This window comes from Neomonachus schauinslandi, chromosome 5, assembly GCF_002201575.2.
Source record: "Neomonachus schauinslandi chromosome 5, ASM220157v2, whole genome shotgun sequence".
NCBI classification, from domain to species: Eukaryota; Metazoa; Chordata; class Mammalia; order Carnivora; family Phocidae; genus Neomonachus; species Neomonachus schauinslandi.
The window spans coordinates 166,321,473-166,336,593 of record NC_058407.1 but is presented as its reverse complement, the minus strand read 5'-3'; the positions used below and the strand labels follow the sequence as shown (position 1 = coordinate 166,336,593).

Genomic DNA, 15,121 nt, shown 5'->3' with positions numbered 1-15,121 from the left:
CTTCCCTTGTGTCCCTTTGTGGGCCACCCTAGCTCTTGGCGACCGCCGACGTATCTTTTGTCATCGTTTTGCCTTTTCCAGAACATCCTACAAGTACAGTGATTCGGTGGCTGCCTTTTGAGTTGGCTCCTTTCACTTAGCTTTTGAGATTCATTCATGTGGTTGCCTGGATTTGGATTTCGTGTCTTTAAAAACATATCCGTTTTAAAAAGTAAGTTTAACTGATTCCAGTTTCCTGAAAGCCAAGCAAAGACTTGGACTCACGTAGGAGAGCGTGATGAGCTTTGCCAGGCGCAGCATTTGGGGGTGGCCTTGCTGGGTGATTCTGAGAGATTGAGCCCTTAGTATATTTATTTTGTTATTTCTCATTTTAAAAATCAGCAGAAAAAAAATAAAATAAAAATCAGAAAATACTGTTGGGTATATTAAGCATAAAAGAGCCACTTGTCATTGATCTTACTTTAGAGAAGGGTGCCTTTGGTGGGGGGGGTGATGTAAATGTTCTGGAATCAGGTAGAAGTACAGCTGTATCAATAATTTCGTGAACATACTAAAAACCACAGATTGGCATACTTTGAAAGTGAATTTTATGGCATGTAAGTTCCATCTCAATAGAGCATCCATATTTATCTTCTGTATATTTGTGTGTACGTGCATATTGGTCTGCTGGAGTTGCCATAACATAACATCACACATGGGGGGGGTGGCTGACACAACAGAAATTTATTTCTCACCGTTCTGGAGGCTCGAAGTCCAAGGTCAAGGTGCTGGCAGGTTTGGTTTCTCCCGAGGCCTGTCCTCTTCACTGTGCCTCCAAGTCACCTTTTCTCCGTGTGCACACATCCCTGGTGTCTCTTTCCATGTGACCTAATCTCTTCTTATAAGGGCACCAGGCAGGGGATGAGGGCCCCCCCCTGATGTCCTCATTGAAATTTAACCACCTCTTTAAAGACTCCTTCAAATACAGTCACATTCCAAGGTACTGGGGGGTCAGGGCTTTAACATGAAATTTGAAGGGGACACAGTTCAGCCCATAAAAACAGAGAGTTGACCCTTGAACAATACGGGGGTTAGGAGTGCCGACCCTCCCCTGAGCCCCTGTGCAGTTGAAAATTCATGTATAACTTTTGACTCCCCAAAAACCTAGCTACTTAGATCTGAAACGAATGTAACACTGTGTGTCCACTCTAAGCAGATAAGGGGCGCCTGGGTGGCTCAGTTGGTTAAGCATCTGCCTTTGGTTCAGGTCATGATCTCGGGGTCCTGGGATCGAGCCCCACATCAGGCTACACGCTTGACGGGGCATCTACTTGAGATTCTCCCTCTCCCTCTGCCCCTCCCCCCTAAAATAAATAAATTTTTAAGAAAGAAAAAAAAACCCATAACTACTAATAGCGTACTGTTGACCAAAAGTCCTAGCAATAGCATAAACAGGTGATTACCATGTATCTTATATGTTATATGTATAATATACTGCATTATTACAATAAAGTAAGCTACAAAAATGAAAACATAAAGAGAAAATATAAAGAGGAGAAAATGAATTTACAGTACTGTATTGAAGAAAACGTGCATGTAAGTGGACCCATGCAGTTCGAACCCGTTTTGTTCAAGGGTTAGCTGCGTGTTTATATATATGAGAAACCACCTGCAGGAGACATCACTCACTGATTGTCACTCTTTCTGCTTGCACCTGACCTCCACGTCCTTCTAAACATATTCTTCTATACCTTCTTCTGGGCAGAGGGTCCCTTGCTTTCATCCAATTCTCCAAAGTTAAGAAACCCTTTGGAAATTGAAAATCATGGGTGGATTCACACAGACAGGAGACCGCTACCCAGGGAAGTCGAGGTGGAACGTTCTGGTTCATGTAGTGCTACAGGGCGTTCCGATACTGACCACCCGGCATTAGCAGACCCCAGCTGCAAGTTCAGGGGTCCCTAGGCCACCTACACTTCTGAGCAAATGGCTCAAAATCCAGGGCTCCCCATGGCTCCCTGGGGCTCAATAATTAGCTAGAAAACCTCACAGAACTCAGGAAAGTGCTATGTTACAATTACAGTTTTTTATCAAGGATACTAATCAAGACCAGCCAAATAGAGAGACATGAAAGCCAAGGTCCCCATGATCTCAGGACATGTCACCCTCCAGCACCGAGCTTCAGTGCCCATGATTTTTATTGGGATTCGTGCTTGACTGGGTCATGGGCTGTGTGATTGAGCTCCATCTGCAGCCCCCTTCCCTCCCTAGAAATCAGGAGGGTGGGCGGGTATCAGGTGGCTCGAAGCCCCAGTCCTCTGATCACAGGGTCCGTCTTCCAGAATCCCCCGAGTCATCTCGTTAGCATAAACCCAGGTGTGATCCCAGCATCCCACCAGGAATAAGCACTCACATTCCTGTCCCTCGAGAAATACCAAAGATGAGAGGTCACCTTCCAGGACCCAGGACAAGGACGAAACTCTTTATTATACAGCGCTGACTCTAAATGCCCTGTTTTCACTACAGATCTGTCCAGCTGGAGCAGCCTGTCTGCTTAGGAGAGAGAGGCATGGTCTGGAGTGTGTGGCAGGCTGGGGGCCTTGGGGAGGTCAGGCTGGCCAGGGGAAGGCTGACAGGGGACGATGGAGTGGGACAGGTAGCAGAATCACTCCTTCAAATCTCCTGAAGGGTATCATGGGGCTGGGGTGCTGGACCAGGGTGGGTGAGGCTGCTGGGAGAGGTAATGAGCTCCCCGTCATGGGGGTGGCCAAGCAGTGGCACGGAGACCCGGCCTAGAAGGGAGGCCAAAGGCCAGACTCTCAGGGCACCCCCCCACCCCCCCCGCCCAAGTCAGGTGGCCAGTGGATGAGGACTTGGTGCCTCTCTGGCCGCAGGACCTGGGTATCCGGAGAGGCGGCCGGGTGAGGGGGCGCGGGCCTTGATGGAGCCCTGCCCCTTCCTGCTGTGTGGCCTCGGGCACCTTACTCACCTTGTCAGTGCCTGTCTCTTCATCCTGTAAATGGGGCGGTGGAAACAGTACCCGCCTCCAGCATGCGGAGAGGGCTCCACGACATCCGGGAAGGGCTTTGTGGGGTCTCGAGGTACAGACGTGAGTGCAAAGCGGGGGTCGGTCCCCGAGGCCCTGACTCCGAGTGCCACGGCAGCTCTCAGGTGTCCCCCAGAAACCCCGGACTTTCCCTGCCCCTCCGAGATCTTGCCACATGGTCAGCCCCGGCTGCTTCTCTCTGCTTCAAACTGACCCCGTGGGAAGCGTCCCGGAACCGAGTGACGGTGTCCCCTCCATTTGGTCTGGGTCGGGCCGTCCTCCCTCTGGGCTGGATCCTCAGAGCCCAGCACAGCGCCCCCCGATCTCAGGCGTGGGTCCTCAGGACAGGTGCAGGGGCTTGGGGGGGCGGGGGGGAAGGGACGGGGACCCCGGACCTGGGCTGTCCAGAGCTGGGAGGGCCTGTTGCTCAGCTGTGTAGACGGAGCCTCCGGTGCAGAATGGGGTTGTACAAGGAGGGCCAGAGGGGCCTCAGTAACTGCCCTGCTGTGGTGTCTTCCAGGCCCGAGCTGCTCACCGAGGGAGTCAAAGAGCCCATCACGGACAGCCAAGGTACCCCACGCAGGGTCACGGGCTGAGGCGCTAGCCGGGTGCGGGAGGGGTCCCAGCTCTGTGCCCCCATCCCTCATCCTTCCTCTACCCTGGTCCTACCTCCCCTAGCATCCCCCACCGCCCTCCCTGTCAGGTTCCCCGCCCCCCGGAGATACCACCTCTGTCCCGGGGTCCCAGGAGCTGGCTGCTCACCCTGGCTTCTCTCCCCCCCTCCCCCGCCCCCAGAGAGGGATTCCGGGGACCCTCTTGTGGACGAGAGCCTGAAGAGACAGGGTTTCCAAGGTAAGGTTGCAGCTCAGGATGGGGTCAGCTGTCCCAGTGCCATGACCTTGACCTGGCTTGGGTTTGGAGGGCCAGGCTGTGGGTGGGAGGGGCTGGCCCCCGACATCAGGGCCTGGGGGTCTGCGTGAGGCTGGCTGGCAGGTGGAGCAGGAAGAAGAGGCTCCATAAGGGTGTGGGGGGCAGCAGGGTGCAGGGGCCTGCCCTCTCCGTATCAGGCAGTCAGCTGTCTTCTCAATGCCTGAAGCCAAAGGAGGGCGAGGGCCCCAAGGGCCAGGGGGTTCTGTGGAGGAGGAGAACCGTGGCTGGGCCAGGAAGGGCCGAGAGGCAGTGAGCAGGGAGAAAGCTAGATGGAAGGTAGGAGAAGCTTGAACCAATGCAAGTGGCTTGGCAGGCAGGAGAGACAGAAGCAGGAAGTCCCACATGCGTGTGGGGACAGCTCCAGGGTGTGGCTGTGAGTCCCCGAGGCCGGGTTGTTCCCCAGGTGGCCCTTGGCTGGTCCCTGTGGCTCTGAGCGGAGAGAGAGAGAGAGAGAGAGAGGTCAGCGAGACCAGCGACAGGATGGGCCAGCCCAGGGAGTGGGGCGCCCAGAGATAGGACCCAGATCCCGGAGGGGGCTGCTCCCTGCCCCATCTCTCTCTCTCTCTCTCCCCCCCGGGCAGCCGGAACTGGCTACAATGAAGTGTCCTCACAGCGCTCAGCCCACCCATGGCTCCTCATGCGCAGCCTCACAGCAGACGGGGGTCCTCACCACGCCCCCCACCCCCAGCCATCTAGAGGTCCATTCCCTCCCTCCTTCCCTCACCTTTGTCTCTCCCCAGGCAGTGCCAGGCTGCAGTCTCTCGGGGTCAGGGGCCCATCTGGGGTCCCCACGGCATGGGTTGGCACGTGGACTCTTTCACTGACGCCCCGCGGCTGAGGGACTGACCAGGGGTGGCCCTCCCCACCGGCCCCACCAAAGCCCCAGAACCTGCTCCCCATCCTGGGGCCTCTCACCGCCCGGGCTGATTGACTGCTTGGGTGGTTTTCAAATGTCAACAATTAATTTCCCACTCGTGGCTGTTGTCACAACCGCGTGGGTCCTTCCGGAAAACACACATCTCCACCTGGATGTTCCTTCTGAAGGACTCTGAGGGTCCCACTCTGAGGATCTGGTAATTGCCAGAGAAGGAGCTCCCCATCGTTAGAAAATCATATTCCTCAAAAGTCCCCAAGTGCCTTTTAATTTAACAGCCCCAATCCATAATTGTTTTTCACTTTGCAGAAAATTATGACGCTAGACTCTCGCGCATTGACATCGCCAACACGCTGAGAGAGCAAGTCCAGGATCTGTTCAATAAGAAATACGGTGAGCCCCGAGGCACCCAGGTGGGAGGGCAGCCCGGCTGCCACGGGAAGGGAGGCGGGAGCTTCCTACTCGTAGCCGTGGTCATTTCCGGGAAAACCACTCCCTCACGTTCGGACATTTCTTGAGCACCTACTATGTGCCAGACCCTGGGGATAAAGAATTGAAGGAAAAAGGGACCCTGCCCTGTTGGGCCCTGTAGACCAGCGAGGTGAGACAGACATTCAATAACTACACCAAGTCTAGTAACGACGAGGGCCCGTTCCACGATTTCGCAGGAAAAGAGCAAGCTGCTCAAGAGAGAATAACTTGGATTGGGAGCCAGGGAGGCCTCTTTAAAGAAAGAAGTTCATCTCACAGAGAAGGAAGGGCAGGCCGGCCGAGGCAAGAGCACATGTAAAGGCCCTGAGGCTTGTCCTAGGAACGGACAGGAAGCTGAAGTGGGGAAGTGGGGCTGGAGGGGAGGGGCCCTGGAGAGGTGGCTGGGACACAACCCCGTCACCTAGGGCCTTCAAAGGAACCATGGTCTCGCTTTTGTATTTTGTTGGGAGGACTCAAGGAACAGAAGGCACTCTGTAGTTTTAAAGTATCTTCCTGGCTGCCCACGAGGAAGGTGAACGGGTGCAAGAGGGCAGGGCTGGGCGACCAGCTCGGAACCGGAGTGATGACAGGCTGGCCGGGCCCTGGCAGGGATGCCGGAGGAAGGTGGATGGAATGGAGCTGAGCTGCAGAGGTAGAGTCGGGAGGTGCCGAGTTGGTGGGGAGCAGGGAGGCGAGGGGAGAGGGGAGGCGTCCCGTTGAGTCTGGCTTGAGGAAAACAAGCTCATGCAGTTAAGGTGCTTCATGGCCTCAAGTAACAAAAACAAACGGGCTCCTGAGTCAGTTCCTATGACCACAGACCAGATCAGCCCGCACCGAGCTGCCTAAAGTAACAATGGCCTTTATTCTTGTGGTGTCCGTGAGTCAGGAGTCTGGGAGCGGCTCAGGGGGTGGCTCGCCTTCGGAGTCTGTCCTGGGGTTGTAGTCAGAAGGTGGCTGGAGCTGGAGTCACCTCCTGTGTGTGACCCCTGGGCCGGGGACCCAGCTGGCGCTGGCTGGAATGGCTCTGTCCCTGTTTCTGTGCCTTCTCCCCACGTGGACTCTCCGGTGTAGTGACCCCACGGTGGCTGGATTTGCCAGCCAGGTGGAAGCCGTCGCCTTTTGTGTCCCAGCCTCAGAGCCTCTGCCATACTCTGTTGGTCGAGGTAATTACGAAGTCCCGCCCAGGTTCAAGGGGAGGGGACACAGGCCCCCAGTTCTCTGTGAGGGAGTGTTGACATGACGCTAAGAGGAGTGTGTGGGATGGGAGGAATGTTGGTGCAGCTGTCTCTGGACAGTATCATGGGCCACAGCTCACAGCCTGGGAAATCCAGCAGGAGAGCAGCCTTCAGGATCAACTGGATCCAGCAGTTCAGAGCTAATCCTTGGTGTCTTTCCACCATGTTGGCATCAGTCTCAGGCTGGCTTCCCGCCACAGCAGGTTGAGACATCCCACCTACACCTTGAGGAGGGAAGGAGAGGGCTGGCTCTTTCGAGGCCTTTCTCCAGAGAGCCAGGGGTTTCTTTTCTAGAATTCCCTGAGCCCCCCCCCTTGTTTCTCATTGGTCCCCACTGAGTCACATGTCCATTCCTCACTCAATCCCTGCGGCAGGGAAACACCACATGCTCACTGGGTGATGGGGACCTATCACTGTGACAAGGGAGAGAGGGGGGATGGAGCACATGGGCTCACAGACAGGCAGACACCCACCCCAAACTGTCAGCTAGAGAGAAGGGGCAGCGCCCTCACCAAGGAGGGGTAGCTTGAGGGGGAGAGGATGGGTGCCATCTTGGATGTGTTGAGTTTGAGGGCTGAGTAGAGATGACCCATAGGCAAGTGGGGATCCAGTTTGCTGTTCAGGAGAAGTGTCTGGATTGGATGTAAAACTTAGGCCAGGAGGGTAGAGGAGCAAAAAAGAGGACCCGGACCAAAGGCCAAGGAGCCCTGGTGTTCAGAGGTCAGGTCCAGGCGGCAGCATGGGGTCACGGACATCAAGGGGAGGGCTTCAGGGAGGGGAGCATGGACATCTGTGCCAAACTCTGTTGAGAGAAGCGCAGGTGTCTACTGGATTTGGCTACATGGAGGCCATCGGTCGTTGTAGCAAGGGCCGTTTGGGAGGTGAGGATCTCTTAGCCATCGCATATAACCTAGTCAGCATCACAGTCAGGATAAAGAGTTAAAAACAGGCAAATCCGTCAAGTCAGAGTCGATGAGGGGCCACCAGGGCTCGGGGAGGCGGGACGGGGAGAGACTGCAGATGGCCACAGGGTTTCTTCCCAGAGTGATGAATGTGTCCTGGAACTAGCTCGTGGTGAGAATTTCACAACCTCGTGTGTACACTAAAAACGCTTGGATTGTACACTTTAAAATGGTTGGCTTTATGGTATGGAAATTTTATCTCAATGAAAAAAAAAACCAACACAAAAACAGGCAGGAACAATGGTCAGAGGTCATAGGAAGCCACTGAGATTCTGTACGTGGGGGATGCAGATGACAAATCAGGCTCTGTGTTCCCTGGGAGCCAGAGCAAAAAGGGAAATGAGTCCAGTTATACCAGTCCCAGTATCCTTGAGATAAAAGTTAGTTTCTTGCACAGAGAGGGTTCCAGCTGTTCTTCCTCGAGCTGAGACGTGCAGAGATTTCTGCATCGTGTCTTCATAAAGGGACGCCCTGCAATGCAGGGGATGACGCTCTCAGTGGACCCCTTGGAGGGATCGCAGTGAGCTCCTTCCCTCTGTCCAGGAGGGACCCCAAATACAGTCTGCCCTCAGGCTGGGCGGGTCCCAAACCAGGGTGAGGCAGAGCCCCGGGGGGCTGATGGAGGGTCAGGCGTTGTAGGGAAGGGCCAGCCATGGCCACAGGTCCCATCCTCCATGTGGGCCTGCAGAATCTCAGGCCGAGAGGCCGAGGAACCTGAGCCGCTACCCTCTTCCCTGCGGCTGAAGCCCCGCGTGCCCTGCCCGTTCCTCTGCCCCGCCCGGACACTCGGTACCCCTGCATGACCCACTCCCTAACTCCTAGCCCCCCACCGATTGTGCCTTCCCACGGGGCTACACGCCAGCCCCCATACCCCCCCCAACGCACACGCCTTCCCATCACACTCGCACCCCGCGTCCACACACCGGCCCTGCTCTGGCTCCTTATGACCCATCCTCCGTCCCTCCTCCATAGGAGAAGCCCTGGGCATCAAGTACCCCGTCCAGGTCCCCTACAAGCGGATCAAGAGTAACCCCGGCTCGGTGATCATTGAGGGGCTCCCCCCAGGAATCCCGTTTCGAAAGCCCTGCACCTTTGGCTCCCAGAACCTGGAGAGGATCCTCGCAGTGGCTGACAAGATCAAGTTCACAGTCACCAGGTACTCAGGGGACGGGTGAGGAGGCCAGACTAGCATGCGCGGGGCCCTTGGCCTTGCCTTTGATCTGGTCCCGCCTTGTTCTGCTCTCCAGTGCCATCCTCGGTCCCGGGGCGGGGGGCGGGGGGCGGTGTGCAGAAGGGTGACTGCAGGCCGGCCAGGGTGCAGGGAACCCCACATCAGCCACCACAGCAGAGGGGTGGCCTTCCCGTCACCTCACTGCCCTCCCATCCCAGCCCTTTGGGAGAGGCGGTCAGCCCACTTCAGAGGGGAGGACACGGAGACAGGTGATTTGCCCGGGATCACAGAGCCAGCCAGGGCAGGGCCAGCAGGAGGCCCTGGTCACCCCCCCCGCACAGCACAATGCCACATCGTCACCATGTCCGGCCTGAGCAGTGACTCCCCGGGCAGCTTGTTCAGATGCCATTCTGAGGCAGCCGGTGTGGGGTGGTCCCCAGACATTGCCGAAGAGCTCCCAGGTCCCCCTTCTGACACTCCTATCTCTCTTTCTCTTTCAGGCCTTTTCAAGGACTCATCCCAAAGCCTGGTAAGAGGCACTGGCTGTGGCGGGGGGGGCCGCTTGGCATGGGAGGCCGGCCGCCGTGCTGGGGGCCAGAGGCCGGAGCCCAGCTTACTGTGGGACACCAGGCCCTGCCCTTCTGTTCGCCCACCTCCTCTGGGCACCGGCCCCAGGTGGGAGGAGGAAGGCCACACTGGAACCTCGGGCCGAGAAAAGGGGGGCGGGGGGGCACGGGTTGACTCATGTGCTGTACCTGGCCAGGGTTCAGGAGGGCGGGGGCCCGGTCCTCCCCTCCTAATGAAGGGGCCTGGTTGACCTGAGTGTGTGGGTGAGCTCGGTGGCAGGTGGTTCCTAATCGCAGAGGGAGGGGTTTCTGCATCAGGCCCACCAAACTTGGGCGGTAGGATGGTGGTAAGTGCTTCCTCAGCCTTAGATGGCAAGCTGCCTCTCCTGACCTCCGTCTCCTCCATGGGCTGTGTCCGGGCCCTCCCAAACCCTGAAGGAGAGGGGCGCCTGGCCAGCCCAGGCCCCATCCCAGGGGATGCTGAGGGAGAGCAGAAACACAGTGGCGGTCTGTGTGCTCCCAGCCCCTCTTTCCAGAAGGAAGGGTCCCCGTGGGGGCCTGAGCATGCAGCTGCTCGGGGGGCAGGCACAGTCATTAATGAGCTTGGGAAGCAGGAAAGGAAGTCAGTTCTGATACCTGACGTGCGCTACCAGGTCAGCGCTTTGCACTGTGACCTTTTCCTGTCTCCTTTTTACGGAGGAGGAAACTGAGGCCGAGGGAACATCAGTGACTCCCCCGGATGCCCTACCCCTAGTGAAGGGACTGTTGGCTCCAAAGCCTGGCTTCCCTGCAGGGAGGCCCAGTGATCCGGGTGGTACGTAACGCGGAGCGGTTACGTACCTTTGCGGAGGAACGCTGCGGGGCAGAGGGTCGGCCAGCAACCTTCCCACAGACCCCAGGGCTTCCGGGCCCTTCTGCCGACAAGGGCTTGCCCTCCGGCCCGGGGAGCTCGGCTGCCCATTGGCGGTTAGAGCAGCTTCCTGACGTCTCCTGGCCAGTCTGCCTGTCCACCCACCCTTCGGCCTGTGCTTTGGCTCTTCTGTGTGCAGAGGGAGCCCTGGGAAATGCTTTCTCTGCCCACGTGGTGTGGAAGAGGGTGGCAGGCTGCCTGGAAGAGGAGATGGGAAAGTAGCCCTTGGCCCAACCCTCGGGGGGGCCTGCGAACGCCTTTCCAGGCATTGGCTTCCCAGGCTGGGTGGCCCCCGGGAGGGGCCGGGACAGACGGGCTGGCCGGCCAGCTCCGTGCTTACTCAAGGCACTCGTCACACCGCGCTGGGAAGGTGTCCAGGCTTGTGGGGGCCTCCGAGAGTTCACGAGAGGTCACAGCCTGTCCCCAGGCCCTCCAGCAGAGAATCACCAAAGCCTGACACAGGCCAGCTCCTGGGGTCCCCAGGTGAATTGAAGCTGGAGCTCAGGTGTCTGGGGGAGGTGGGACGTTAGCAGGTGCCGTAGTCTGGAGGAAGGTGGGCTGAACCAGACGCAGGTGCCCTGGGCATATGGATGGCAGGGGTGGCAGATAATCTGATTTGGGTTGGGGGTCGGTGGCAGCACGTCGGCCGTGGGAAAGCACAGGCTGCTGCTCAGACAGACCTGGGTTCAAATCCCTGCATCCCCCCCGCCCCTTACTACCCATGTGACTCTGGGCTCATTATTTCACATCCCCAAGCCTCTACTTGCTCATCTGTGTGATGGAGAAACGCATACCTGCCTCCCTCGGTGATCAGAACTGGAAAAACGGTGGGCAGTGACGCGCGGGCTGTGGAGGACTGTTTCTCCCCTGCTATCCTGGGGGGGGGCTTCATCCTGACGCTTGGGTGAGACGTTTGTGAATCCTTCAGCCCTGGACCGGCTGTGATGGGAAGTGCTCAGCCAGTGGGGGCGGCGGTGGTTATTCCTGGGGCTTGGGAAGGCTTCCCGGAGGAAGTGGCATTGAGCCGGGTCTCCGAGATGAGCACAACAGTGTGTGGTACTGACGCAGGGCCCAGCCTAAGTGAAGGCACAGACGGAGGGGCCATCAGAGCACGTGGCTGGGGCAGGGGTAGGGGGTGAAACCAGCTTGGCCATGTCATGGCAAAGACACAGGCCTTATCCTGGGCACAGCGGGGCCTTCAGGACACTTCCCTAGTTCTTTCGTCCTCTTCCAGAAATACGGAATGGAAACTCAGAAGCACAAGACATGTAAAATTGAACCAGATTTCTACCGAAAGCCCACATTGCATAGTGGGAGAATCTGAGTCCCATTTTCCTCCCCTTTTCCCTGGGCTCGTGTCCAGGTTCCAGAAGGCTTCATAGTGCCAAGGAGTTAGGGTCAGGGGGCCCGCCAAGTCTTGAATATCATGTGTCCACGTTGGTACCCACAAGACGTCCATGCAGATGGTTGGAGAGATGCCCCTTGCTCCTCCCCGTTGAGGCTTCCCCAGGGCCTGGAACCTTCTAAGAAGCCCATCCATATAGCCACTTCCATACTGCGGAAGGTTTGAGCATGAGCAGACCAGTGACTGGGGAAGGCCTGGTCAGTGGGTGGTACAGGGTGGGAGGGCAGATGGGGGTGCGGTGGGGAGGTGCAGGGGCGTGAGGCTTGGGAAGAAGGGGGCTTCCCTGGAAGGGGAGGCCTGTTAAGGATGGCTCTGAGATTTTCTAGGTGATTTATCGAAGGCTCCCATAGAAGCCTTTGCTAAGAGAACCATCTGAGAAAGTGAATGCTAAAGAAAAATTATGCTTTGAAGATAAATCGGTCGTTAAACCTGGGGCTTTCACGATGCTTCCTAGAATTGTGGGCCAGGCCAGAGTGGGGAGACGGTATGGCCATTCCTGAGCCAGCTTTGTTCTGGGTCAAAAGAGACGATCCCGGGGCCTTTAGCATTGTCCCAACTGGGTACATCACGTCCGCCCTCAGGGCCTCAGTTTCCCCCCAGGCGCCTGGCTAATGATGGACTTGGACCGAGTCTCAGAGGACAGTGGGTGGGATTTGGGGCCTCTGGTCCGGGGACCTGTGGGCCAGCGGCTTGACAGATCCCTAGGGGGTCGGAATGCTGGCTGGAGGGGTCCTGGTGGGGGGACCTGGGGCTGCAGAGGGATGGTGGGGCCAGGCCCTCCACTCGTACCAGCGTGAACTCCAATCCTGCCTTCAGTGGGCCCGGGTGACCCAGATGTGACCTCAGGAGCCCTAGCGAGTGAGGCCCAGGAGAGGTCCACGCCGTTGGAGCTGCCGTGTTAAAGCAGAGAGGCCGGGCCGGGGGGGCAGGGAGGCAGGTGCCTGGGGACAGCACTAAGAGTCCCTCACAGTCCCTCAAAGCCCCAGACATCCTGCTCTCGGGCACAGATGTGCACCAGGGGCCACAGGCCACAGTTCCGCAAACACGAGCACAGTGGTCGTGTTTGCTATGGAGGGGGGTCTGGGTGAGCCTAGCACCAACTCAAGGCACTCTCCCCAAACCCAGAGGGGCCCACAGCCATGAACACCCACCCAGCACAGCAATGCAGGCTGTTTGGGGTAATGCTGGTTGTGGTGACACAGGAAGGAGAGGCCCTCCACCTGGGCGGCTGGGGTAGTAACAACCACAGAACATTCTAGTAGGTCATAAAAACCTGAAGGGAAATGCAGATATGTGCCCATGCTGGAAATTTGGAAAACACAGAAATCTAAGTGCCCAGATGGCTGTCCGTTTTTAGGATGATACATTTCTTCCAGATTTTCCCCCAAGCTTATTAACTTTACATCTCGCTGTTCTTCTTTCTATAAATTTACATGCATACACGCTGAAAACATAAGCATTTTCTGATGTTTTTAAAATGCCTTATGACATTCCCTCATCAGGCTGTTATCATAGTTGTGCAACTGTCCTGTCCCCCAACCGTGGACATTGGACAACTGCCCACACCGTGGACACCTAACCTCTACATCGTGCTTATGATCTGCCGGTCACAAAGCCTTCCCATAGCAGCGCACGGGATCTTCCCCAATAACCAATCTTACAGGAAGAAACTGAGTTTCAGAGAGGTTAAGAAACTCAGTAAAGGTCACACAGCTTGTGCCCGTGCCTCCCCAAGCTTTCATCCACACTGGGTCACTCTTTGCTCCCCCTTCTGGCTGCCGGCATCTCTAACATGGGTCCTGCCTCTCTCACCCTTTAGGCTCACAGTTAATCCTTTGGGTTTATGTATATGCACAACAAAAATATATTGTCAGAAAAGTGTGCGGCTCTTGATCTCGGGGTTGTGAATTCGAGCCCCACGTTGGGTGTAGAGATTACTTTTAAAAAATTATATATAAGGGCATTTGCGTGGCTCACGCAGTTAAGTGTCTGCCTTTGTCTCAGGTCGTGATCTCAGGGTCCTGGGATCGAGCCCCGCATCACGCTCCCTGCTCAGCAGGGAGTCTGCTTCTCCCTCTCCTGCTCCTTCCCCCATTTGTGTGCTTTCTCTCTCTCTCTCTCTCAAATAAATTTAAATAAATAAATATATATATATATATATATATATATATATATATATATAGCCTGTTTTATGGCAAGCAGAATCTAGGAATACAAAATAGACAAAAAATCTCTACCCTCATGGAGCTTATTTTCTAATGAGGGAGATAAATAAGATAAATAAGGACAAAGAGCAATGTATTTGATAGTGACAAGTGCCATGGAGACATACAACACAGATAGGACTGTCAAAAGGACAATTTCAGATAGGTCAGCAGGAGTTAAGACCTGAAAGAAGTGAGGGTATGAGCCATGTAGAAATCCCAGTCGAAGCATCTAGGGAGGGAGTCAGTGCAAAGGCCCAGGGGCCCTGGACATATTTTGGAAGTAGGGCTAACAGGATTGCTGATGCAGTGAGTGTGGGGTGTGAGCGAAAGAGTTTGTCCTGAGCAGCTAGTGGGCAAGAGGGGTCAGCATCTGAATGTCACCAAATTAGACACCCAAGTGGCCGGGTTGGACAGGCAGATCTATAAATCAGAGAGAGCGTCTTGCTGGAGACATGCAAGTGGGGGCCATTCCGCATGTAGCGTGTTTTAGTCAGGAAGCTGGATCACCGTGGGGATGAGTGTGGACAATTCGGAGGGGTCCAAGGATGAGCCCTGGGCCCTCCTGCATTCGGGTGTTGGAGAGATGGGGAGAGACAGATGGCCAGAAGCCAAGTGAGAAACTCGGAGAGTGGCCACCTGAGCCAGATACTGCGTGCAAGGTCAAATACGGGAGGAGACCTGAGACTGGCCTGGCCCACGGGGTTGAGCCACCCCCAGAGGTCATGGGCAGTGGGGTTAGGAGCCATTCCGGGGAGGGGACCCGAGTGGATTAGGAGGGAATGAGAGCAGAGAAATGGGTCGCACCAGGGCCAGGAGAGAGGTGGGGCGGGTCTGCCGGCTGAAATGGGATCAGGAGCGGGTTTTAGAGGTAAGAATAGCCACAGCGTGATTTTAGAGAAATGAGTGATGGGGGTGGGGAGGGGCAAGAGGAGGGACACCGCCGCCCCTCCCCCCAAGAAGCAGGATGGGTGCAAGAGGGGAGCTGAGAGCTGGTGCAGGAGCCCCTGCCGACTCCTCCTAGGGGGACAGGGAGGTGATAGGGCGGGGGCTGTGGGTTCCCGTGGGGATGAGAGACTGGTGGAGTCAGGTCCTAGAGGCAAGGGCTAGAAAGATGGAAGGGACAGTCCCGTCTATCCTGATGCGGTGATGGTGGTACCCAGTGGGCTACCATGGAGGGGCCCCCACTGTGGATGATCAAGAGGTTTAGATGTGGCTGGTGGAGGACAGCAGGTCGAGGCGTGGAGGGCCAGGGGCTTGGAAGGCATGTCTGCCTGCGGGTTGATCCCCAGGAAATGTGACGGGAGCAGAGTGGGTGTCCCAAGCCCCGGGCACCATAAGCTCAGTGCCACCTACAGGCAAAGACCA

General features: G+C 56.5%; 1 protein-coding gene across 2 annotated transcripts in view; it reads left to right on the top strand.

Moving 5' to 3' along the window:
* Window positions 1-15,121, top strand: part of GTF2IRD1 (GTF2I repeat domain containing 1) — a 68,642-nt gene that overhangs the window by 33,850 nt on the left and 19,671 nt on the right. The window contains exons 17-21 of one of the 2 annotated variants that reach the window (XM_044915132.1): window positions 3,546-3,595; window positions 3,821-3,877; window positions 5,139-5,222; window positions 8,470-8,653; window positions 9,169-9,197. In XM_044915132.1, coding sequence (XP_044771067.1) covers window positions 3,546-3,595; window positions 3,821-3,877; window positions 5,139-5,222; window positions 8,470-8,653; window positions 9,169-9,197 — 404 coding nt within the window. Of the gene's footprint in view, window positions 1-3,545; window positions 3,596-3,775; window positions 3,878-5,138; window positions 5,223-8,469; window positions 8,654-9,168; window positions 9,198-15,121 lie in introns of both variants that reach the window. The other variant, XM_044915131.1, reaches the window with a different exon arrangement.